The sequence below is a fragment of the Sceloporus undulatus genome, chromosome 1 (genome assembly GCF_019175285.1).
Source record: "Sceloporus undulatus isolate JIND9_A2432 ecotype Alabama chromosome 1, SceUnd_v1.1, whole genome shotgun sequence".
Lineage (NCBI taxonomy): Eukaryota > Metazoa > Chordata > Lepidosauria > Squamata > Phrynosomatidae > Sceloporus > Sceloporus undulatus.
In genome coordinates, this window is record NC_056522.1 from 189,435,725 (window position 1) to 189,461,403 (window position 25,679).

General features: G+C 39.4%; 1 protein-coding gene across 1 annotated transcript in view; it reads right to left on the reverse strand.

The window, feature by feature from the left end:
• Positions 1-25,679, reverse strand: part of BMPR2 (bone morphogenetic protein receptor type 2) — a 156,888-nt gene that overhangs the window by 70,320 nt on the left and 60,889 nt on the right. Inside the window, exons 2-3 of the mRNA XM_042452629.1 lie at positions 14,224-14,397; positions 11,647-11,826 (exon numbers count right to left, since the gene is read on the reverse strand). Of these exons, the coding sequence (XP_042308563.1) occupies positions 11,647-11,826; positions 14,224-14,397 (354 nt within the window). The remainder of the gene's footprint in view (positions 1-11,646; positions 11,827-14,223; positions 14,398-25,679) is intronic.

Sequence of the window (25,679 nt, forward strand, 5' to 3'; positions counted from 1 at the left end):
ACCCATTTGTATGATTCGCAGAGACCACGAAGAAGAAAATACAGTATCTAGTTGTTGATTACAGAATGCAAATGACCTTGGGGGCTTTCTGGGGGGGGTGGTTACACAGTAAATGTGGAGCGCCAGCAAGGCGTAGTGGTTTGAGCACTGAATAACAATTCAAACCCTTATCTCCCTGCTCGACCATGGAAACCCATGGGATGACTTCAGGCAAGTCACTCTCTTTCAGCCTCAGAGGAAGGCAATGGCACACCTTCTCTATACAAATCTTGCCAAGAAAACACCATGACAGCTCTGCATAAAGATCACCATATGCTGGAACGACCTGAAGGCACACAACAACAACAAAGGTGCACATATCTGCACAATTTGTGCAGTGAAGCAATAAATAGATATTACAGTATTCTTGTCTTGTTATTCTAATAATTTGGCCTAAGACTAAGAAATGAGCAGGAGAGTGACTGATTGAATTCTGAGAGGCCAGCTGTTTGTTCATCACCAACATCTTCTTCAGGTAACCATAGAGACAACTGTATACATGGACATCACCTGATGCCCAATGCAGAAATCAAATCAGTTACATAAATGGAAGCAGAAGATGAAGAAGTTCCATTCTCTTTGCAAAAACAAGACTAGGAACATATTGTGGCACCATCAACTACTAAGATAAAAAATTAGAGTAAAACTAAATAAGAACACTAAACCAACCATTGTGCCAAAATACTACCTGAAGAACATCCCCATAGAATTTAACAATAATGTAAAAATAGCTTTGTGCTATTACTGTATATACTCGACTATAAGTCGACTTCATGTAAGTCGAGAGCAAGTTTTGGGGCCAAACTTATGGATTTTGTTATGACCCATGGATAAGTCGAGGGTAAAACTTAGGAGCATGTAGCAAAGGGGGAAGCAAAGGAAAACAATGCTAATGAACTTACAAAATTCCAGCAGACATAACTCTTTGTGCTTGCTCTTAAGGCTGGATGGATGAGAGAGTAAAGGGGGGTTGGTGCTTCCAGAACAGATTATACTCTTGCCTTTCATCAGGGAACAGTTCCTTGTTTTAAATAAGAGTTAAGATACAGATCTTGCATCGACTCATAGATAAGTTGACTCAGGTTTTTTTGGGTCAATTTTTAACCTAAATTTCTAGACTTATACATGAGTATATACAATAATCCTAATTTACCAGAAGTCAGAAGAACTGTGGACCGAAGGGCAAGCCACTCTCTCTCAGCCTGTCAGGAGGAAAGCAAAAAGATACTGTCTGTAGCCAATGTATATACAGTGCGCCCGCGTCATATGCAGGCGTGCTATATGCGGCTTTCAGCTTATACTGAAAGCCGCACGACATACAGCAAATGGCGCACATGCCACCGCATGCACGAGCCCATTATTTTCAATGGAGCTCGAGCATACACAGAACTTGCCTTATGCGTGGGGGGTATGTGTCTGGAACGGATCCCCCGTGTAAGGCAAGGGCACACTGTACATTGAAACAGTTCAAGATTTTCCATACCTGGGCTAAGTCTTTGGCAATAGCAATAGCAGTTTCAGTTACATACTATTTCATACCGCACCAAGTACAGTGGTGCCTCGGGTTACGAAAATAATTCGTTCCGCGGCCGCTTTCGTAACCCGAAAAGCCTTCGTAAGCCGAAAACCCATAGGCGCTAATGGGGAAAAAAGCCGCGGCTCTGCCGCGGCTCCATTTAAAATAGCGCCGGAGTTTTTTCGTAACCCGAAAAAACTTTCGTAACCCGAAACAATAAATCCCTATGGGATTTTTTCGTATCCTGAAAAATTCGTAACCTGGGTATTTCGTATCCCGAGGTACCACTGTAGTCTCTAAGCAGTTTACAACTAATTAAAGCTAATTGCTCTCAACAAGCTGGGTACTCATTTTGTGACCTCAGAAGGATGCCAGGTTGAGTCGACCCTGAGCCCCTGGCAGGAATTGAACTCACAATCTTGTGGTTTGTGAGTAAGTGGCTACAGTACAGGCATTTAACCACTGCGCCACCAGGGCTCATCAACCAGGTTGGAGACTGCAGTCAAGAAATCAGAAGCAGACCAGGACTTGGAAGGTCAGCTATGAAGATCCTGAAGTGTAGAGATATACTAAAGTTAGGATTGTCCATGGCATTGTATCTCCCATATCTATGTATGGTTGTGAAAGTTGGACAGTGAAGAAAACTGATAGAAAGAGAACCAATTCATTTGAAAAGTAGTGCTGGAGAAGGGTTCTACAGATATTATGGACTGCTAAAAAGACAAATAAATGGGTCCTAGAGCAAATTAGAGCCAACGTGGTATAGTGGCTTGAGCACTGGACTACAACTTGAAGTTACACAACGAGAGCAAATTGAGCCTGAATTCTCCCTAGGAGCCAAGATAAATAAACTAAGACTGTCATACTTTGGATATACCATGAGAAGGCATGACTCACTAGGAAATAAATTAATGCTTGGTATAGTAGAAAGCAATGGGAAGTAGACTGCTGATGACATGATCACTTACAGGTCTCTCATTCATACTCAAAGTCAATTTGATGGCAATGAACAACAACAAACCCTAATAATTTTTTGTAGGGTGGGGATGAGGAATACATCCTTCCCTTAGCTGGCATATGAACTACAATTGCAGATGCTGTGTTCAATTTACCGTGTGATGCCTGTGACATAATTAGCAATGATTAAGACAACTCCCTTCTCCCACAGCCAAAGCTGTTCATGTAGCTGTGAAAAACTGCTAGAATACAGCCAAGGCCACTGCCTTCCTCCCAGAGCAATGCCATGTACCATCTTTTGTACATTTGACTTTTTAATTTAATTTAATTTTCAAGATTATTTGAAGATGACACATACATTTCTTCATTGCTGAACATCACTATGCTATACATGCAAAACCAATCTATTACCTATCCATTATTTTAGGGTAGGTGCGCTGAACTATGTCCAAGCTATGTAAAATTCTATGTAAAACCGGACACAGTGCTTTAGTGGTTAAGATTCTGATTCTGACAATTGTAATAGCAATAGCAAGTACATTTCTATACCGCTTATCAGTGCACGTAAGCACTCCCTAAGTGGTTTACAAAGTGTAAGCTAATTGCCCCCAACAATCTGGGTACTCATTTTAGCAACCTCGGAAGGATGCAAGCCTGAGTCGAGCTTGAGCCCTTTCGCTGGTATTGAACAATGAATTATGGTTTGTGAGTGAGTGGCTGCAGTACAGGCATTTAACCACTGTGCCATCAGAGCTCCTTGCACCACCAGGGGTCATAAGGTTGGCAGATCGAGGCCCAAGTGCCACATGATGGGGTGAGCTCCTGTCACTAGTCCCATCTTCTAGCAACCTAGCAGTTCTAAAGCATGCAAATGCAAGTAGATAAATAAATACCACTTTGGTGGGAAGGTAATAGTGTTTTGTGCAGTCATGCTGGCCACATGACCACAGATGTTTGGACAACGCTGGCTCCCTTGGTTTGGTAACAGAGTTGAGCACCACCCCCTAGAGTCAGTTACGATTAGACATCCATGTCAAGGAGAAACCTTTACATTTATCTTTATGTAAATTGTACAGCACTGTCTCAATGTTCATCTGACACCAGAATATATGCTGCTGGGAGAATAGATTTTCCTTTCTTCCAGCACCATTTTAATCTGTTCAGGAAGGTTAGGAACCCTCTAGAGCAGATTTCATGAGTGCAAAAGGCAGGAGAGGAAGTGGGAACATTCACTGAGGGTGAGTGTAGCCCAATCTAAATTCAAAGACTATGAGATATGAGAAAGCAACAATAGAAACAAACAAACAAACCTCAGCCAGTAACATGATGTATAAAATATACCACACAGTGAGCAAACATTCCAGGATCTTAAACAATATACTGTTTCTCACCTAAAGATGTGTGCATGAATGAGAAAAAATTGTTGGCTAGGCTTGTGTTTATAGGTTTGAGTTTTGAAAAATAATTTGAATACCTTCACTCTTCTAAACTATTCCACACAAAACATGTTGTCTTATCTGTAGACATGCTTTAGTTTGGAGAGAGTACATTGTAAATAAGTCCATGCAAGGAGCATAGAGCAGGCTCAGACAAATACCATAATTTATTTCAGAATCTGAAGCTTTCCCTGAAAATTCCATCATTTGAGTTATGAGAAAACATACCATTTTGTAGCTGATGTAAACAGAGGCAAAAGTAGAGCTGTCTTAAGTCTACATAGCTGTTGCTTTAACACCTTTACTAATGCCAATACTTGCAGTAGCTTGAAAATATGGTCAGTCTTTAGCAGTTCCTAACATTGCAAACAACAGCAGGACACACAAGGATAAGTTTTATTTTATGCTGGACCATCCTGGGTACTTCTGATTAAACAGATAAAAATACCTGAGGAAACAAACTAAAATAGGTAATAGCTTTTGTAATACTATAATTTCTAAATGTACAATGTACTAAAGCTCCCACAGTAATTTTTAGAAGGGTTGGCAATAACTCTTCTAGACCTTGGGCTCAGAAATGAACTTCAAGAGCCTCATAAAACCCTGCCTCCAATGAAAGGCCAGTAATTAAAGCCCTCATGTAATGCTCCAGCTTTGATTAAAACCAGTTCGCCCTCATCTCTTCAAAGCACAGTCCTCCTGCTTCCCACATTGAAGATGCAGAAAAAGGAAAAGTGGAAGAGAAAAGTGGAGACAAGAATGATGGGGCTTTCCTCAAACGAAATATATTTCTCATGTTCCTCTGCACTATGCTGTTAGCAGTACATTGGAAGGGAAATTCTGTCCTCTCCATCTGCCCATGTTGTCTGTTGGCTGGCCCTGCTGTTGGCATAGTTTTGAAAAGTAGTGCTCTTCCAAATGGCTGTTGCAATGCACTGGGATCTTCTATTTGACCATTGTCTGCATAGATATTAGATGTGTTTCTCAATGGTTGTGGGTATACATTGAGATAACTGTGGTAGACTGCACTATGACCTATCATGAAACTTGGGGAACTTTATTTCCAAATATAGGTTGCCACAAGACAACAAGATACTTACAATCCCCATTCCCCACATTTTCTTTTGGTAACATTTTGTTATTATTTTACATACTATATATACTCATGTATATGTTGATCTCATGTGTATGTCAAAGGCAGGTTTTGGGGCTCAAATTAGGGATTTTGATATGCCAAGGGTCATTCTTCAGAGAGGGGCAAGTGCCAGCACTGTCTCAGGAGCCCAGTTGCCCCTGGTTGCCACCGCCATTTCCCCACCCAGCCATTCAAAAGGGCCGTTTGACTCAACTAGGAGAACGAGATGGTTTCTTTTTGGTAGGAGATAATACTGTACTTTAACTTTTATCAAAAAAGGAACCATCCCCTTCTCTGAGTAGACTGAGAGCTTAGCCCGCCCTGGGAGAACCTAAAAGAAACACTGACCACCTCTACTCTCTTGGCACTATTTTAAGGGAGAGTGACAAAGAGCTGCTGCCACCACAATTTTCCTATCCAGGCATTCAAAAAGGCCAGAAGTGGTGCCATGGTGGAGAATGTAGAGAAGGTTGATGCTTTTTTTTAGGTTGTCCCAAGATGCATGAAGTATTTTCACTACTCTACTCAGAGAAAGGGGTGGTTCTTTTTTAAAAATAAGAATTTTGATACTTTACTTACATTTACTCTTTGATATGCTGACCCAGATTTTTTGGGTTGATTTTTGGAGTAAACTTCCTAGACCTATACATGAGTTTATACAGTACTCACCATACAACAAGATCCCAGGGCATTCTGGACAGCTTCCTATGACTAGCCAGCATCAAAACTGTTAATTGCTTATGTTACTGGCTAACAAATTTTCATATGAATTTGAAATTAGAAGAATCACAGAGCAAAGGAATGAATGCAATTTACAGCTCAATATATTTATAGAGTTTTATTTGTCATTCTCCACTATAATTTTTGCCACCAGACATTCCCTTTATAAATCATAAAATCACTTCCTTTTAAAATTTCCAACAATCACTTGGATATTTATTTATTTATTATTTATTTATTGTGAGTAGTGTTATACACTATCTTGCCATTACATATTTTCTACAACTTACATTCATGAAAAATTGTATCACTTGTGCCACAGGCTTTTCTACTGAAATTTTAATACATTATGTTCACTTAATCAAGTAATCTTTCATCGGTTTCTCACCATTTGCCTGCTCTTTCAGGGGTGTGAGGCTCATCTAGAATTGGCTGTACTACACCTATACAGACTGAGGAACCACCTGTTAACAATAGCTCTTTCTTATATTGCTGACATTCTGCCAATGTATAAGACAGCAAACTCAGAAAGATATACTAGACTCGTGCTGATGAAGCTATGGCACACCATTTCCCCCAGCATGTGGTGGCCGGGGATGAGGAGGAAGAGGTGTGTGCCTGTTCCTCCTCCTTCCCAGCCGTCCCAGGCCTTCAGCTGCCTCTCTGGATATCTGAGAACCTCTTTCCTAAAACGCTAATGTACTGTGGATCAACATGAAGAGAGACAATAAAGTCCAAAGTGAGCTTTCCTGTATGCTTATTCACTCTTCAACATAAACTTTCAGTTTCGATCAGATACAGAAAATACTGATTTGGCTCTTTTCAGATAAAGTTCCAATTATCCCACACTTCTGTTACTGTCTGATAGTTCCATTACAAATTTTAATGAAAATAATCAGCTGAAGTACCAAAAGAAACCTGAATGCAGAGAAGATAATTTTAGCGCTCTATCACTAACTTGTATCTGTGTCTTTAAACTGATTATTAAATTGTTATGTGCTTTCAAGCAAACTCCAACTTATGGCCATCCTATCCACAGAGTTTTCTTGGCAAGGATTTCTTCAGAACATGTTTACTATTGCTTTACTCTCTCTATACCCTTTAACACCTGGTATTCCCTGGCCATCTCCCTACCAAGCATTAACCAGACCTGACCCAACCGAGCTTCTGAGATCGACAGGATCTGGTGCCTTCAGCATATTTAGGTAGCTTACATTAATCACTAACAACAGGTTAATGTAATCATCATTAATCCTTCTAACAGAAAATTTGGTGGCTCTGTGCTTATTTGCAGAACAGCAGAAGGGCCAAAGACAAGGCAATTCTTGTCTAAATATAAAGGAAGATATTAATTTGTACATTTCAAAAGACAAAAATTATGATAACCAAGAATGCTGAACCTGTTGATTTCAGCAGTCAGCATTGGATTACTGAAGATCAGGGTTAGTTTGACAGAAAGCTGTTCATCCAGTTCTGGAATCCAACAATTTCACCCTACTATGCTGTGGAAAGGAGATTTCCCAAACATTTACCACAACATAATTTCTTGCAGACCATAACTGTTGAATCTAGAAAATCACACCATAGCTATCTCTGCCATTCAAACATCCCAATCTCTGACTTGAAATTGTCCGAAAATATTTAAATTTATTTAATTATTATCTCATGCTAGTGTTATCAAATATTTAGATCAGTGGTTTCAAAACTTTCATTTTCCAGATGTTTCAAACTTCAGCTCCCAGAATTTCTGACTGCTGGCCAAGGCTTCTGGATGTTGAAATCCAAAACACCTAGTAGATCAATATTTGGGAATTATTGGTATTATTCAACATAGTAATTTCCCCTTCTCCTTCAATATCAGTACCATATTTAGAACAAATCGGAGCATACATTCTTTTCAGAACATTCATATAGGTTACACAATAGAATTAGCCTAGTTTGTCTTCCAAGAACTTGAACTTGCAGTTTAAAAGATAATATCAATTTTCAGTCTACAAAAGTGCAAAATGAAATAAACAAAGGAAATGTCTCCTGCAAGTTTGAAAATTAAGGAGAGCTTTAGGTAGTGCTTCCAGGAATGAAAGTGTGGTGATTTTCATTTTACAGGAAGCTTTTCTGGCTATTTCCTATCACTGTACCCCCTCAATTTACACTTTCCTTTCAAGTTCTTTATCACTGTAGGTCTAAACATAATACAGATTTGAGTGTCCCTTATCCAAAATTGGGTCCAGAAGTGTGTTGGATTTTGGATATTTTTAGATTTTGCAATATTTGCAAAGCACAGAGGGAAAGCACTGCTTTGGAGGAGTCACTCTATGCCTATGACTCTCTAGCCCCATTGTGTCTTCCATAAGGATGTAGTAAGACAATAAGCAGGGGAGGATTGCAGGAGGGAGAGTTTGGTGGGTTTTTTTTTTTTTTAAGGGAGTTGAGTTTTGAGTTAAGAAAGATGTGTCTCAATTTTCCTGTCAAGGCTCCTGGCATGCAGGGTTCTATGCTTCAGCATCTGGTACTGTCGCACTGGTAGGACTATTTGAGTCAGATCTTGCATTCCTTGAATGGTGTATGGGTCAACTCATAGGTGTCTCTCTGCTTGGCCAGGAGACAGGGGCAGACAGTACAGCCCTTGCTGACCACTCTCCGCATCCTGGGCACTGGCTCTTGGTGTTGCAGGAATGAGAAGAAGGGTTGCTTGCTGTTGTGGGGTGCAGTGGAGTGGGGGGACTTGACTTGCAGCTTCAGCTCTTTGGCCCGTCTTATCCCACTGCCACAGATGAAGCAGCAAGTGCCACACCAGCAGACGAGGACGATGACTGCTACCACCGCAACACCCATAACTGCTGTTCTTCCCTGGTGCTGCGACTTCTGCACACACATCCATCTTGGATGCAATCGTGGCTATGAGCTTGAGACACTTCTCCAGACACTTGCTTGGGGAGTCTGCGATGGTGGCAGCTGCTGCAGGGTCTTCCCCAAACTGCTCACTCAGCCTGCACTCATTGGGTTGTTGGAAATGCTCATGAGGAGGGAGGACAAGAGAGAGCAGCCCTGTCACTGCCACAACTATTGGAGTTGGCTGATTGATCTGGCAGTGAAGGCAGCAGAGAGAGAAGAGGGGGGGCTGTTTTTTGTTTGTTTTTGTGTGGAGCTCTCTTCTGGGCCAAAGCTGGAGACAGTTGCCAGCCACCGGCTGCTGTTGTATCCCACTACAGACCTCACTTCAGCTGAGGAGAAAGTGTGGTGGTGGTGGAGCAGCAGCAACAGCAACCTCTGTGCAAAATTTGACTGCGAATGCAGCCACACTGTCTCCCTCCCTGCCTTCACTGTTGCCCTATCATTTTAGTGCTCAAGAAGTTAAAATTTTGGAGCATTTTGGAATTTCAGATAATTCAACCTGTAATTTTGGATTCTGTACATACCACACGTTAAGCAAAACTGACATCAGCTGTATTGCTCAGAATAGAGCACAAAGTTCATTTGATCTGGAGTTATGCTAGCTATATTACTGGTTTTCAGTCATGTGGGAACAAACTTGGGAAATACCATCATGTGTCAAACACACTGGGTCTAACAGATTTCCAGACATATTACATCATGTTCATTTGTCTTTAGTCTCAGAAATGCTGTTCAGAGAACTCATGGAGATACAGAAACACTGGTTTCTTTATAACCAACTTCTAGAGAGATTCAAAGCAGATGTAATTCAAAAGAGTTTTGAAATGGAAAAAAATAAACTAGATAACCTATTACTAAAAGATAACCATAAATTAACATCAAAATTCTATAAACTACTGCTGCAAAGGAAGTTAGAACAAGATGTCATAAAAGATACTATGTTACAGTGGGCTAAAGATATTGGCAGAGAAAGTGATTTAGATATTTGGTAATATGCCAGGAAAAAACCCTCAAAATTTGCCTGTAGCCAAAATTTACATGAAAACTACCTGAAAATGGAATTCAGATGGCATCTCACACCAGTAAAGATGGCCAAAATCTACAAAAGGAAGAATAATTCTTGCGGCAATGGGTACCTGGTACCACATCTGGTGGGAAAGCCCTAAAATAAAGAAATTTTGGAACCATATTCACTCTGAGGTAACTAAGATACTAGAAACAAAATTTGATTAAATTACCATAAATATATCTCTTAAACATGTCTAACAAATTACCAAAAAAAGTAGAAACCCAACACTGGAAGAAAATCCTCTATACAGTAACAGCAGGAAGGATGCTTTTGGCCCAATACTGGAAAATGAGCATCCTCCCTACTACAGACGAATGGCTAGTCAAACTATAAGACATGATGGAAATGGATTGTTTGATAAACATGATCCCTGAGAAAGCTGAAGAGAAGATTGAGAATGACTGGGGGATTGTGGTGAAATATTGTGAAAATAGATGGAAATTATAACATGACATATAATAATATATAATAATAATTTTAAAACCTATTTATAATAACAATAATAGGACTGGCTAATCTAATAGAGCTATAGGTATACTGAAGTTATCCTTGAATGATAAAGAGAAAGTAATAGTAAACCTCTGGAAACATACACACAAGACAAATGCTATCAAATGGAAATATATTTAATAGAAACTAGTAGAAAACATCAAAGACAAAAGAAAACAATAGGATGGTTTAAATATACGATTGTATTTAAACACGGGTTCTTTTGGTTTTGTTTCTCTATTAAGCTAATATACAAATTATATTAGTATATTAGTGTGATAATAGGTTAATAGCTTCTGTAATTAATTTTTGTAATATGCAATAAAAAAAAGAAATGCTGTTCATTTCAGATGTCATGGCATTTTGTAGTTAATCATTGAAAGTAAGCAAACTATATGAAAGTAAGAATCTCCAAATATTTCAGGCAAAAACAGACTGTTAGGGACAAGATAATCAAAAGCACAGTACAAAGTTGTCTGATATTTTTAATGCAGCTCTTCAGACTTCCTGTTTTACAGCCCTCCAGTTTTTCTGTTGGCTTTTTTTTGGTTGTTAATACATTGCTTCTGTATTGACCAGGAGCAGTCTGCCACTTTATATATAATAGAATGTGAGGAATCAAACCACAGTTGTAGCTATTACTTATCTAAGTTGCTTTCATCTGACAATCAGGGGTTGCTAGGGAGTGCCCCATGTATTTACATCTCCCTGTGGAAGAAAGGAAGGGCCAAGACCAGACACTCAGAAGAACTAGTTGCCACAAGATCCTGGTTTTATAAAATATATCTCTGTGTAAATCTTACCAAAACATTTCTGAATTAGGCCTATGGTGCAGACTGCATAATTACAGATCACCAGAAACAGGCCAAAAAAAATTTAAATGTTAATGTGCAAAATAAAATCTTAATGGAGTAGGTACAATTTTATGTTGCTGTGATGTAATAATAGTCTAATGCTATACAGGATACCAGATAAACAAATGATCGGCATTTCTTTTAGGAATTCACTAAAACACTATGTGAATCTAATTTTTAAAACCTTCTAGAGTGATAGGAAAGCATTGTATTTTAATTTCTTATCTAAAACTAAATGCATTTTGTGTAGATATGCTTAGAAATAATTTCCTAAGCTATGTAGAGAGATCTTGTAGCATCTTTGAGACTAACTGGAAGAAAGAAGTTGGCAGCATGAGCTTTTGTAGACTAAAGTCTACTTCATCAGATGCAGAATGCTGCCAACTTTTTTCTTTCAGTTAGCCCCAAAGGTGCTGCAAGATCTCTTTACATACTAATTCTACAGACTAACATGGCTATATCTTTGAATTTCTAATGAATTGTTTCATAAGAATTGGAAATAATTATTGTTAAACATTTGAAACATTCTGACTCACTGAAAGGTGTTGCATCTGTCGGATCTGGTGGTGGAAAGTTCTCTGTGAAGTTGACATTGCACAGGTTGGTACTACAGCAGCAGAAACGATATGTCCCATTCTGAACCAAGGAAGGAGTGGTTGTTACTATACACTCCTCAGAGTGGCACTCTTGAGGATCTCCTATATGAGACCAACATCCTAAAACACAAAAAACAAACAAATCAATGAAATGTCATTAAATCAAGTTTCATACTTGGATATTATATTCAGCTTGTATAAGACTATTATATAGTTTACTTATCAGATAGTCTTATCACTTACACAAACCTTTCTGCCTTGTAAGGGCCTTTGCTCCATCCCACCATCCTCACAGTATATCTGGTGGGAACAAGAGATAGGGCATTCTCAGTGGCTGCTCCCAGGCTCAGGAACTGCCTTCCTAAAGAGGCTAAACTACAGCCCTCCATGGTACCCTTCCAGTGACAGGCAAAGACAATTTTGGCATGCCTCTGGGAACTAATAGCTCACAGGCAAGGCATTTTAATAATGTGCTTTATTGGCTGCATTTGTTGTTTGTTTGTTTTAATGGCTAAATTTTAAAATTGCTTTTAACTCTATCATTTAATTATATTTTAACAGCTGGGGAAAAGATGAAAAATAAGTAAGCAAGACTGAGATGCTCTTATCTGAATCTCCTCAAGAGATAGATTTTCTGTGGCTAGGAGAAGAAGCTTTTCTCTTGCTGCTTTTCTGTTGCAGCGCCACATGTTTTGTGAAATCTGTCAAGGTCTTAACTTTCTTTTTTTGTACAGCCTCTTTTTAAATGAAACCCTATTTTTTTCTGATATATAGTCCACCCTCCCATACATGGGGATCTGTTCCAGACACACAGACTCCCCCGCTCCGGTGTATGGGGAAAAGAGCGTATGCTCAAGCCCCATAGAAAATAATTGGGTGTGTGATCGTAGCGGCGCACAAGGCGCATGGCGTGGGTACACACCCCATTACTTCTGCTGGGGCTTGCCTTCTGCCTAAGCTTAAAGCCACGGAAGGCAAGCCTGCCTATGGGGAGGGATGACTGTAATTGTCTTATGAGATTTTCTGAACTTTATGTACTGGGAATCCCCACAATTGGAATAAATGGCTATTATTTCTCTTTTTGTCACATTTTCTTGCATCAATAATCTCTGGCCCAAGGATGAAATCCAGAGTTACTTTGTATCAGAGGTAAAATATAACATCATGGCTAGAGTCTAAACTCTGGTTAGCTTAGGCTCTGCTTTACAGCCTGGTGATATGTTACAGAGTTGAGCTGTACAGTGGGGAATGTAAAAATTACATCTGGTCTCATCCACTTGGATCTGACCCCACTTTGTGTCCTAGTCTTTTTCACTACCAGAATGTGATCCCCAAGTCCTTTTCTAAACGGGAATTTGGACCTCAGGCCAAAAAATGTTCGCTGTTTCTGCCTTAAATTAAATATTATATAGCCGGGAACATAGTAAACTAACTAGTGTGGACTCCTGAGAGTCCTAAGAGGTGCCAAAAATCTATTATTAAAAGAGTTGGTGGGTTTCGATTGCTAGAATTTCTCCAGTCCAATACAGCATGATCTCACTTCTAATGCTAGGCTATCCCTTCCCACTTTTTTATTTATTAGTGCAAAGCAGGAATAAATAGGGTATGTGCAAAAGTATGCTGCTTATTCATATTATGGTTTAATAAGCGGAGACAGCTAGCAAATGGGAAATGCTATAGTACCAGAGTAAACTCTGCAAGGTTTGGGACAGTTATAACGACCACTGGAATGATCTATGTGTTCTTAGTATAACATGCAGTAAAGTAACAGAACAATGGGCCATCCTGACCAAAGGATTCTTGGAACTGTAATCCAAACAAAATAACCTTTCCCAAGTCTTTTTGAGTCTAAAGAGAAACTACTTATCCCAGTGACTTAAAACTGCTGTTTTGGAGTGAAGGTAATGCTGCCTTCCATGACAATTTTGCAAGTCCATCTAGGCGTGCAGAAATCAGAATGTTTGCAGGCCATGAATAACAGTTGATTAGCTCCAAATCTCCTTATATACAATCAACATCACAGAATCACAGAGTTGGAAAAGACCGCAAGGGCCATCCAGTCCAACCTCCTGTCATGCAGGAACTCTCAATAAATGCATCCCCGACAGATAGCCATCCAGCCTCTGTTTAAAGACTTCCAAGGAAGGAGACTCCACTACACTCCGAGGGAGTTTGTTCGACTGTTGAACAGCCCTTACTGTCAGGAAGTTCCTCCTAATGTTGAGCTGGAATCTCTTTTCCTGGAGCTTGCATCCATTTTCCAGGTCCTGTTCTCTGAAGCAGCAGAAAACAAACTTGCTCCCTCCTCAATATGACATCCCTTCAAATATTTAAACAGGGCTATCATATCACCTCTTAACCTTCTCTTCTTTGTACATTTTTATGAGAATAATAAAAAAGTGGCAAACACTTCAAGAAAACAGCTATGTGGCTATTAAGTTAAGACAGACAGAACAGAAATAAAATTTACAACAGATACAGAATTTTAAAAAGCAGTGTCATAATCGTGAAACTTACCTTGTTTCACAAGATGTATTTCTCCTTCTCGTGTTTTCTCCCAAAGACCATAGCAGGTGTTGCCTTTCACACACAAGATGGTGCCATTCTCCTGAGAAATTCGATTTTCACTAATCCCATGGTCATTTTGGTAAACATCCCGAAAAGCACATGTTATCTCTTCACTCTGGGCAGCTAAACAAGAAAATACCAACAAGCAAGTTCAATTTTTATGGTAAATTATAAGCTTCTACAAGATATGAGCATAGTCAATTTGTATGTGTACCAGGACAGTTTCTGCTGTAATTTCTTCTCTCCTTTTCTCTTTAAAAATATATCCTACTGGGATAATTCCTTTCCCCCCAGCAGTATGTTAGCAATCACCATGTACCAGCTTTAAGTAAACATCTTGTTTGTAGAGGCATTAGCAACAGACTTGACAATCAGTAGTATAGCTCAGAAAAAGCTCTTAAAATCTGGTGATAGCAGTACTGCAAGTATTGTCCTTTTAATCATATTCATAAATTATGACACTTTTTATAATTTAGTAAGGGAGATCAGATGAAAAGGAACACGTGGAGTTCTAGGCCACATTATCAATAAACTTGAGATCATTGTCATAATTAGCCTTTCCAGTGAGCATACATCTCCCTTGAGCTAGAATATTAAAAGAGCAAAAATATCTTAAGATCCCAGAAATTCAAAGCCTTTTCTGTCTACTTCTCTTTTTGATACTTAAATTAGGCCACAGTCCATCATAATAACACATGTACAACTACATTAGAAAAGAATAAAAGCTCTTTGGAGTAAATGAACTGATAAATAGTCTTTTACTAATGCACTGAATTTAAGCTGGTTGTACTTAGCTAGGGTTGCCATAACCCGGCTGCAACTGGGCTTTTCCCGCTTTTGGTGGCACCTGCCCGCTCATGTCACGGGTGCCGCCAAAAACCAGGAAAAGCCCAGTTGCAGCGGGGTTGCGCTGCAACCCGTGGGGCCTCTCTGCCCTCCTCCTCTTCCACGCCGCTTGGAGGAAGAGGAGGACAGCGAGGCCTTGGGCGGAGGAGGCGAAGGGGGAGGCGGCTCCTCCTGCGCGCGGCCACACCACCCTCCCCGCCTCCCTGCGGCCCCGCGCCCTCTTTCCCGGCCTCCTCGGAGGCCGAGAAGGAGGGCAGGCCCTGGCGATCGCCAGCAGCCCCACGCCCTCCTTCGGAGGCCGAGAAGGAGGGCAGGCCCTGGCGATCGCCAGCGGCCCCGCGCCCTTTCCCGGCCTCCTCAGAGGAGGATTCCCTTGCCGCTTGGGCTCCGCTCCCCGCGGTGATTGCGGCGAGGCCCGGGGCCCAGGCGGTGAGGGAAAGCCTCCCCTATTCAAATGTAGGACACACAAAAAATGTGTCCTACATTTGAAAATTTTGTCTTACATTTTTCCCGGTTTGGAGGTCCGGATATATGGCAACCCTATACTTAGCAAAACAAAATTCCTGATCAAAGCATTTCCAAGTTTTTCACATATGTGTGCTCAGTGGATTGCAGTGCATATGCAAAGCATTTAGTAACGGCTGTACAATAAAACAGATTAACTGAACAAGAGAGATTCCAGATGGACTATCTTACTAAAATAGTTAAAGGAGAAATAAATAAAGGCTATATCATTATTATCATTATTATTTCTACTACTGCTACTACTACTACTATTTCCCTTAAACCCAAATTTTGCTACATTCAAGAATACAACAGAAGAGAAGTTAAATTCCAATGCTCAGTATTATTGTAATTAATATTGAAGTTTATATGCTTATTGACCTTTTATATATATTCTATTCATAGACTAAAATGCTAAAATGCTATTTTCATTATTAACTGAGTGTAAATGTTGTGACTGCGATTTGGTCTAGTCAATTCAACCTCGTCTACCTAATGATTCTGAAATTCCTCTACTCTATTCCTCAACTCTATTTTCTACATTGATGGAGATCTTACAATATTTTTAAAACAATTTTACTTCTAAAATCAGCTGATGTTTAATCTCCAAGATTAATAGCCCTCCCATAAAACTACTATTTTAAAAATTCAAGGCCGCCCCCAACTACTGTTTTTCCAGAGCCATGTTAAGCTTTTCCAATCTCTGTACAGACATTTCAAGGGGCGAAAATCACTCTTTAATTTATTATTTGTCATTGTGATCATTATTCTGCTTTATTGGATGAGTGGATTCATCTTCTTATGGTATTTATTATATTTATTATACTGTTATATGTTTCTATGAATACAACTTTTTACACTTGTGTACATGCTATGGCATTCTTTCAAGTAAGGGCAGTTAATGAAATATTTTAAATCTAAATATACAGTGAGCCCTTGGTATCCACTGAGGTTTGGTTCCATGAACCCCTTGGATACCAAATTCCATGCTCAGTCGGCCCTTCTTATACATGGATTTCTTATACACAGATTCAAGCATCCACGATTTGAAAATGTTCCAAAAAAGTCTAAATTTCAAATATCAAACCTTGATTTTCCATTTTTTTATAAGGGACACCATTTTGCTATGTCATTATATTTAATGGGACTTGAGCATCCACAGATTTTGTTATCCACGGGAGGTCTTGGAGCCAAAGTACAACAGCCTCAATTTTGTCATCCTGGCTTCCAAGGAGTATTCTGGTTTGATCTGATCAAGGACTTATTTGTTTGTCTTTTTGGTTGTCCATGGTATCTGCAGCACTCTTCTCCAGCATCACATCTCAAATAAGTTTATTTTCTTTCTGCTATAGCATCCCACCACCTAATGTTGCTTTTTTAGCATTCAAACAGGCACAGTGAAAATAAAAGCCTTGCTTCTATATAATGCTCAAACTAGGATTTCTAATTCTTCTTTGCTAGCCAAATCATAAGACAAGGTTTGTCAAGTCATATACCACACCAAATTATACATAATAATGTCAATACGCATTGTAGTTTGGGGACAGGATATATATATTGTACAGTCGTTCTGTCACATTTGCCAATGAGACCCCTGTGAATGGGGAAAAACTACAAGTAACTCCCCCTTCCCACTCAGAAGCAGTTAAAGGAAAGGGTAGGTGGGGAAAGAGGCACATGGACCACACTCCTTTTTCCCCACCCTCCCATCCCTTTAACTGGCTCCCTGCCACTTTCTCAGCCAGATCACTGCCTTCTCCAGGGAGCAATTGGGCAGGGAAAGGAAGAAGGGGCTTCCATCCCCTCACAACACTTTTCCTGCCCCACTGCTCCCTGGGCTGCTCAGGCCTCCCTTTCCTAGCCGGCTAGGAAAGGGAGGCGCAGCCTCCACCACCTGCCATAACCCTTTCCCAGCTGGATTGCTGTCTGGGCTGTCCAGGCAGCAATTCACCTGGAAAAGGGTTATGGGGGACGGAGGCTGCTCCGGATCTGTGTCTGGCCAGCCGGGAAAGTAACAGAATTAGCTCCTGGGCTCCCCCCCGCCCCCCGGGCTAGCAGCCTTGACCTCACAAATAATCAACACCACAGGTGTTTTGCGTATACAGCCACATATGTGGAGGGCCAACTGTATAAGTACAATAAAAATATTTTGACTTGAGGAATAAAGTGGACTATAAGATATTAGCTCCCTTTAAGAGGGAAAAAAGCAGCAGAGGAAAGATGAAAAATTATTATGAAATTCAAAAAAAAAATTGCTCCATGCCCATGTGGATAAAATTCTAGTATTTTCTCACTGACCCTGACCAAGTTTCCTATAGTAATCACACCAGATCATACATATCTCTTGCAGTAACACGCGTCAACCCTGTTTCCCCAAAAAATTATAGCTGAAGGGTGCTACAAAAACTTACAAAATCAGTTTGACCACAAATGATGGTAGTGTAGCAGAAATTCTATAATACAACTCTAGTGTAGTCTGAAAACAGCACTACGGGATATGTATGCTTGTGAAGCCTCACTTCATTTGTGATACCTCTGCTTATCTTAACATTATAGAATCATTGTTATGTTTATTGTGTGTGCTCCAGGTTTCCTCCGGAATTTCTTGAATTGGGGAGGATGACTTGTTGTCTGCATGTCTCACTCCCACAATGAGCCAGACACCCACAGACAATCTGTACCGTACGGCATCAAGCCACGATGCTTGATTTTTCCCCACCTCTGAGTGCATGTGCACTATCGAATGAACACAGCCTGTGACAACCAATTACCTCCCTTATCCCACCCAGCCACCATTCCATTGGACACCCCATCTGACCGACCACACAGTTGCACAAGCAATACACTGCCTATAGTACAGTGGGTCTGCTACTTTCAGCTTTCCCTCCTGTCAGTTTTCAAAAATGCATTATCTTGACAGCTCCCCTCTTTTCTAGAAGAACAATAACCTTCTGGAATTTTTGTGCTCACAACTGAATACTGTACAAGGCCAGATTCTTACCACCGCTGAACACAGCACCACCCTTACTTCCTGAATTCTGGAAACAATGCTTCCGTTAATACAATTTAAAATAGCACAAGATCTCTCAGGTCACAAAATCACATTCTTGGTATATGCTCAGTTTCTTATCTATTACAGAACATGAATCACTGAGAAAAGCATCTAACTTACTACTACCCTCTTAATTCCTGCAGATGTGTTCCTTCCCCCCCAAAGCTTAACATTTACATTTGCCTTTGCTTGCTTCTATGTACCAAGCCCATTATTTTATTTAGATGTTTTTGAATATAGTTTCAATCTGAAATATTCATTAGATGTATCTGCCCAATTCCAAAACATCTCCACTACTTTCCCAACTACTCTGGTGACATTCACTTGTGTAACATGTCTCACTTTCCCACTTCGTCACTAGATGGTCATAACTGCATCCACAGTGGTCCATAATGTCTAAGGGCACTCTTCCCTTTTAGAATTTCCTTCTTTTTTCACAAGCCTAGAGAGGTAATGCTCCACATTTAGAAAACCTTTAGCCCAGATTAGTCAGAAAATAATTATCAATAAGACAAGCAAAACTTTAATACTTGTGTACCTATTTCTAGCTGACATCCCCCATTTCAACCTAGAAAAGTGTGCATTCTAAATGGATAAAACCTACTTTAGTGGTCATAGTTTGGGGTCATCCAAAATCACTGAAACAGCCAATTAATATGGAAAATATTAACTAAGTATTTGATTATAAACATATCAAACCAGCACTAACTTGAAAAATATTTCTGATTACTTCTTTCCAACCTTCAATTACACATTAAACCATCACTATATTTACAAGCAGTTTCTTTTAATTCTAAGGAAATCTGTGAAATGCATAAAACTGAAAATAGAATCAGGTCATGAGACTTGGTTAATTTTAAGCAAATCAGCTGATTCCTCTTTTTTATTTTAAGGAAACAGAAAATAAATTGACAAATTATAGTATTTTTTTAAATAAAGCTACCTTAATTGATAGTTGTTCTTCATGTTACTCATGGTAATTCCAAATTCAATGCTTAAATGATTTGCTCCAATACCATCTCAGATACCGAAATCAAAATAAAACTACAAAGCTCACAACTCTATGTATGATTCTCCTCCCACTGATAAATATATTAAATAATAAATATATATTAGATAGTTCTCCTGATTTTGCTGTTCTTGACAGAAAAAATAACAGGAGGATTCAGGAACACGGAAATTAACACAAAAAGATCCTAAGTTTGGCCCACTCAAGGACTAATACCGTCCTTATATATATATTCCATCTATACAATACATAATCTATTTAGGGAAACTGCAGAGAAAAATCATAAAATGTTCACAATGTAATAATCCGACTGTCAATTGACTTTACTAAGTTAAAGCCTATACAACCTCTAATCCATTACACCACACACAACCTACAAGTCATATACGCAGCCTATGGCCCTATTATACTTCTTGACAATGCCTGTGTAAAACTGCAAGATGTTGACAGCCACAATACTTGGTTGGTGTTATGTCTCTGGCATGATATATCTAAGGTATTGCTAATATGAACCATTAGATCTAATTGTGTTACTTTTGCAGGTAATGATCATAAAACAATGTTTATTCCACAAATAACATAAGAGTAGGTGACAAAAGAAGTACAGTATACTCTTGCATAAATTGAAAATGCCTGCCCCAAAAATTGACTTAAAAGCCATGGGTCAACTTACACACAGATCAATACTGGAATAGGGATCCAGCGCAAAGGCAGTGACAAGAGGCAGAGGTAAGAAGTCCCCACTTGGCATGGAAGCAGCGCTCCCACCCCGTGTTCCTGAATCCTGAAGAAGGTAGGAAAGCAGGGAGGGCTGCCTTTGCCCAAATTGGAGAAAGAAAGGCAGCCCTCCCTGCTTTCCTACCTTCTTTTCCGACCTGAGTAAATTCAGCAACTACATGAACCCAAAAAGAGACTGTGGTGGTCATTTTTAATAGGTCTTCCTGTATAAGCCTCTCAGCAGAGAGACTGCCAAGGCTCATGAACCTTAGACATTTTTTTCTTTTAGGAATCAAGATCAATAGAATTCTAAAATTAGTTTTTCTTCTCTTACTTTGCATTTATGCTCAACATGATAATGGAAACACTGATTTTGATAGAATTGTACAGAGGTTCCCTATAGGACTATTTCAACAACTCTGTGTGTGTGTGTGTGTGTGTGTGTGTGCGCGCGTGCAGGCATGTGTGTATTTTAGTTTTATTTTAGAAATTCAACAGTAGGAAGGTTTTGTGTTCAGCTTGTTTTAGAATAACACATTTCTTTCTCTGTTTGATAAAAAAGGAGAGCTCAATGTCCTACTTTTTAATTTGCAAGAGGAAACTGGAACACAAAATGCCCAACAACAAAGCTGCAGAGTCAGTGCCTCAGAGAATGAAACCATGATGCCTTCTTCTATGAAAGCTGACTGTCACATCTACTTCAAGTTCCTTGGCTTTTTCCCCATTGATTTGGTCAACTGCCAAGGCACTGTTCCTATGGTCTCAACAGCCGTCGCAGTCCCAAATAGGCCACGGCAAGGAGCGGATAAAATCTGCTCCTTTTGTGGTCAGGTTTGGGCTGTCTTAAGTGGCCCTAATGCAGGTTCCACACAGTTTGGGGGCATGCGTCATCTAATCGCCACACACACCCCAAACAATACAGAAGGTGCCTTTTTTGCCTGTCTGTTTCAGGCCATAGTTTAGTACCTTAGGTAGAAGATCTAAGCACTCTAACCCATCCCTGTAGCATTAAAAGTATAATTTTGCTTCTTTTGCTTCCATTGGTACCTATAAAAAATGATTATAATGATGGTGGTGGTGGTGGTGACTGGAGATCTACATAGCATTTTCCCCCCCATCCTGAAGTATTCCCAAGGAACACCCATCATGTACAAGGACTTTTGATTCCCATGCCTCAGGTCTGTTTAAATTAATTCAGCATTTTCTCGAATAAAATGTACCTCTAAATGACTGTCTGTCTGTGTTACCCTGGAACTAGTTAAAATGTCTGCCACCAAGAAACTAAGTGATTGTTCACAGGACAGCAGATTCAAAAGAGATCAAAGCAAGGGAAAGACGAATGCTAGCAGTAACAGAAAATGATCTTAATGCTTAACTAGTATACTACTGCACTAAACACTTTTAACACTGACTGTAACAGTTACAGGCTGAGATGATTTGGTCACCAACTTTGAGGCCTGGAAAAATACCTATGGCATATGAAGTATAGCATATAGAGTATAGGATATAATGTAGAAAGCTAGATGTGTTAGATTGTGTGTATTATTGAGAGCCTAGTGGCAACTAAGGTCTACATGACATACCTACTCAAATGTAAGCAAGGTAAGAGATGAAAATGCCTGCACTTCTATCAATATTAAGATGTGATCAGTGGGAAGAAGAACATGAGGGAGAGGAGAGTGAGGAAAGCCCTGGATATCTCAAAAGTTTGGATGCAAAACTACAAATGTGCAGATAAAATCATGAAGAAAAAAAATCAACAACCTGGAACGTCTCAATGCTTCCATGAATTTTTTCCTTCAGAGGCCTTCAGAGACCTTTCTAACAATAATTATTTCAAGCTAAATTATGGGTAAGGCACCAAATCAATCTGATCGTCAAAGCTCTGATATTCAAAGGAACGTACAGAAAGAATACATTACAAGAAACCAGAAATTTCATAAAGTCAATCAACGTAATAAAATATAATTGAATAAGACAGACTGGGGTTGGACTCGATGGCCCTTGGGGACTCTTTGAACTCTATGACTCTGTGTATCTAAGAATGAAGGCAAACTGGTTTGCCAATTATTTGCAAACATTTAAATGTTACTGCTTTGTAAAAAGGTAACGACAGGCTACTGTTTCACAACTGTACTACAATGTAATAGGAATCTGTGTCATCCAGTAGCTGCATAATATTTATCAGAACTGGAAGAAACTGAACTTCTTATCTGTGATCTGAAACAGAGTTCACAGCCTTTTTCTAGATTGGCTTCTCTTATCTGAGCTGCACTTGCACTGTGAACACAGGAAATAGCAAATCAGCGGACAAAACAAAAATGTTGCAAAATGCCCAGACTATATTGCTCAGCTCTCTTTTAAGAAGTTATTTGTAATTTCAGGGAATACCGTTGATTTCTTTCACTGGCGTCCTTTCCTGGAATGGGCTATAAATATCAACAGTCTATTTGTCTATTGAGGTCAGGGAGGATCCTAGGCCCTTTTAGATTCTATCCTGAGCTTGGGAAGACAACAAACTCTAGCAACATCCTCACTTTTCCATCTCATAACACAACTTCTGCAAGTATTGCTTTTACTGACAAATCCCCCAATTCCTGATAAACAAAGGGAGAAAGACTTACTTAGATGTTAATGAAGTATAAGTGTGAGTCTTGCAAGCACACAGTTCCTCAGTTTACTACAGTGAAGGTTACTATAGTGATGGCATGAGTGTCAATATGGTCCATGGTGTAGGGAATGCATCTCAGAAATATAGAATACAGAAAGCCTTCTTTATGATCAAGAAACTGGGGAGACTAGCTTTGTTCTGAGGTAGCTTTGCTCAGGTGCCACAACAAACTACAGTTCCCAGAATTCCATAGCATTTAGTCATGGCAGTAAAAGTGGGGTCAAACCTGATTAGATCTGCAGAATGGATACAGTCTTAGTTATGGAATGCCCTCTCAAGGGGGGCTTGCCTGGTGCCATTGTTATTCCCCTAAATGCAACAAAATCCAAATCCCACAAAAGAGGAATACCTCTTTTTGCCAACCAAAATGCACAAAATACATCATGCAAGCTTTTGAAGCTCCACTGGCTTCTTGATCAGGAAAAAATGTTTAAAAATCATACAGGAGAAGAAAAATGACAGTGTTGGAATTGCAGGCCTACATTTTGTATCAGATGCTGTTTCAGATGTTGCAGGCAAATGATATCCCTCTTCTTGGGCATGTGGAGACCAGGAACAAAGGGCTATTAAAGTCAAATAACCAAATTTCAACTCCATTAGCAACTGAAAAATAACTTCCTTTGTGACCCAGGGTGTCTAAGTCCCTGTACTGTTACAGCTGGGGGAAAAACATTTAGCTGTTGTATAGGTAAAACCTGTCTATTGTAGTTCAAATGAATGCAGATTTATATCTTTGTTGGAGGTAAAAATCTCAAAGAGTTAAGTTCCTGTCCATTAGCCCCTTCTTCTTAAAATTTCCCCATTACAAAAAAATTGAGTATCTTAAAAATCCAGGAAACATTCAAGGATAGCCATGTTGGCCTTGTTGCGAAATATAATATTCAGCAGGGCATTTAAAATATTAAGTAGGGTTTATGTTGTGTCTTCACAGTGTATTGTTGAACTTTTTATTTGATATCTGAACTATTTTGTAACAAAATGGACCTAGATTCTATTGTAGGGAAGAGTGTGGTGGAAATATTGTAATTAAAGAACTTAACTCATGATCAGTCAAAACGTAGATCCTAAGGAATAAATACAATGATGTTTACTCACATTTTTACATATACATAACAATATCAATGTTAATGACTAGCGGGGTAATTTTTAACTGGAAAGCATTACTGGAAAAAACAGAGGGATAAAGAAGCCAATATTATCCAAAACAAAGAACTGTGCCAAACAGCTAAGATAAGTGATAGGTATAAGACTGCTGAGAATATCTGAATAACCAGCAAATCAAGGTGCAGGGCATGAAATGAATTAAGGAAGATTTGTTTTCAGTATACGTTTAAAGGTCAAATTAAATTCTGCCTCAACTGGCCAGACCAACATAGTCCCTAATTTACTGGTTCTTATGGACAGCTGCATTATTTTAATCTGGAGAGCTCTCTCAGGGGGGTGATTAACCAGTCAAAGCTTCAATCCTTTCATTAATCAGAACTACAGAATTACTGTTTTAGACACTGACCCACAAACTGTCAAGTGAATCCAAAATAGACCACCTTGCAACTGTATATGAGATAATCAGCCCCAACAGAAAAAAGCTCTCATATCAATTGGGTGCCATCATTGCATCTGCATCAGGTGCCACATATCATATCATTTTCTTCATCATCATCATCATCATCAATTTTTCTTTCTTTCCCACCTCACCTCAAGACTATTAAAATAAAAACACACAATTAAAACGAAAACACATAAAACTAACAGTTAGAATATAATACTATAATACTATTGAAGTACACTCATGAGTACATTCTTTAAAATATACAAATTAAAAGGTCATAGTTTAAAATTGACTGGGTAAGTCTGCCAGAAGAGATGTGCCTTTAATGTTACTTTAAATGTCATCAGTGTTTTCATCTGTCATATCTCCTCCGGCAGGTCATTCCACAGTCTGGGGGCAGCAGACAAAAAGGTCCTCAGGGAAACTGTTGCCAGTCTAGTCCTGGCCAGCTGGAGCAAACATTTCCCAGAGGACTTGAGTGTACAGGGTGGATTGTATAGGAGAAGACGATCCTGTAGGTAACCTGGACCCAGACCATGGTAAGGCTTTAAAGGTAATAGCCAACACTTTGTACTTTTCTCAGAAACTAACTGGCAGCCAGTGCAGTGATTTTAAGACTGGTATAATATGATCAGTCCTGGATGTACCCATAATCAGTCTGGTTGCCATATCAGGAACCAGACTTGGTACAAAGGTAGCCCAATGTAGAGTATATGTAACTTTCACTCCCTCTTTTTCATTAGGTCTATAGCAGCTGTTGGGTTTGAGTACTCGGTTACTGAAACTTTTTAATGGGCATAATGTCTGAAATACAGTGGGTATAACTTTAGAAAGCTCATTTATTTTTCTCTATCCACAAACAATGTTACATCTAGCCTCCATTTTGCAATTTACTAAGCCAGCTGCAACATGAAGACACTGCTTTCCCAGAATACAGATCTGAAAACAGATACCAAGTTATCCCAAAGAGCAGATACATATTAAAAGCAAAAATTATTTGGGTGGACTTTAGTAGTATATAGTACATACCTTTCGTCAAACAAAAAGTGACAGGTGC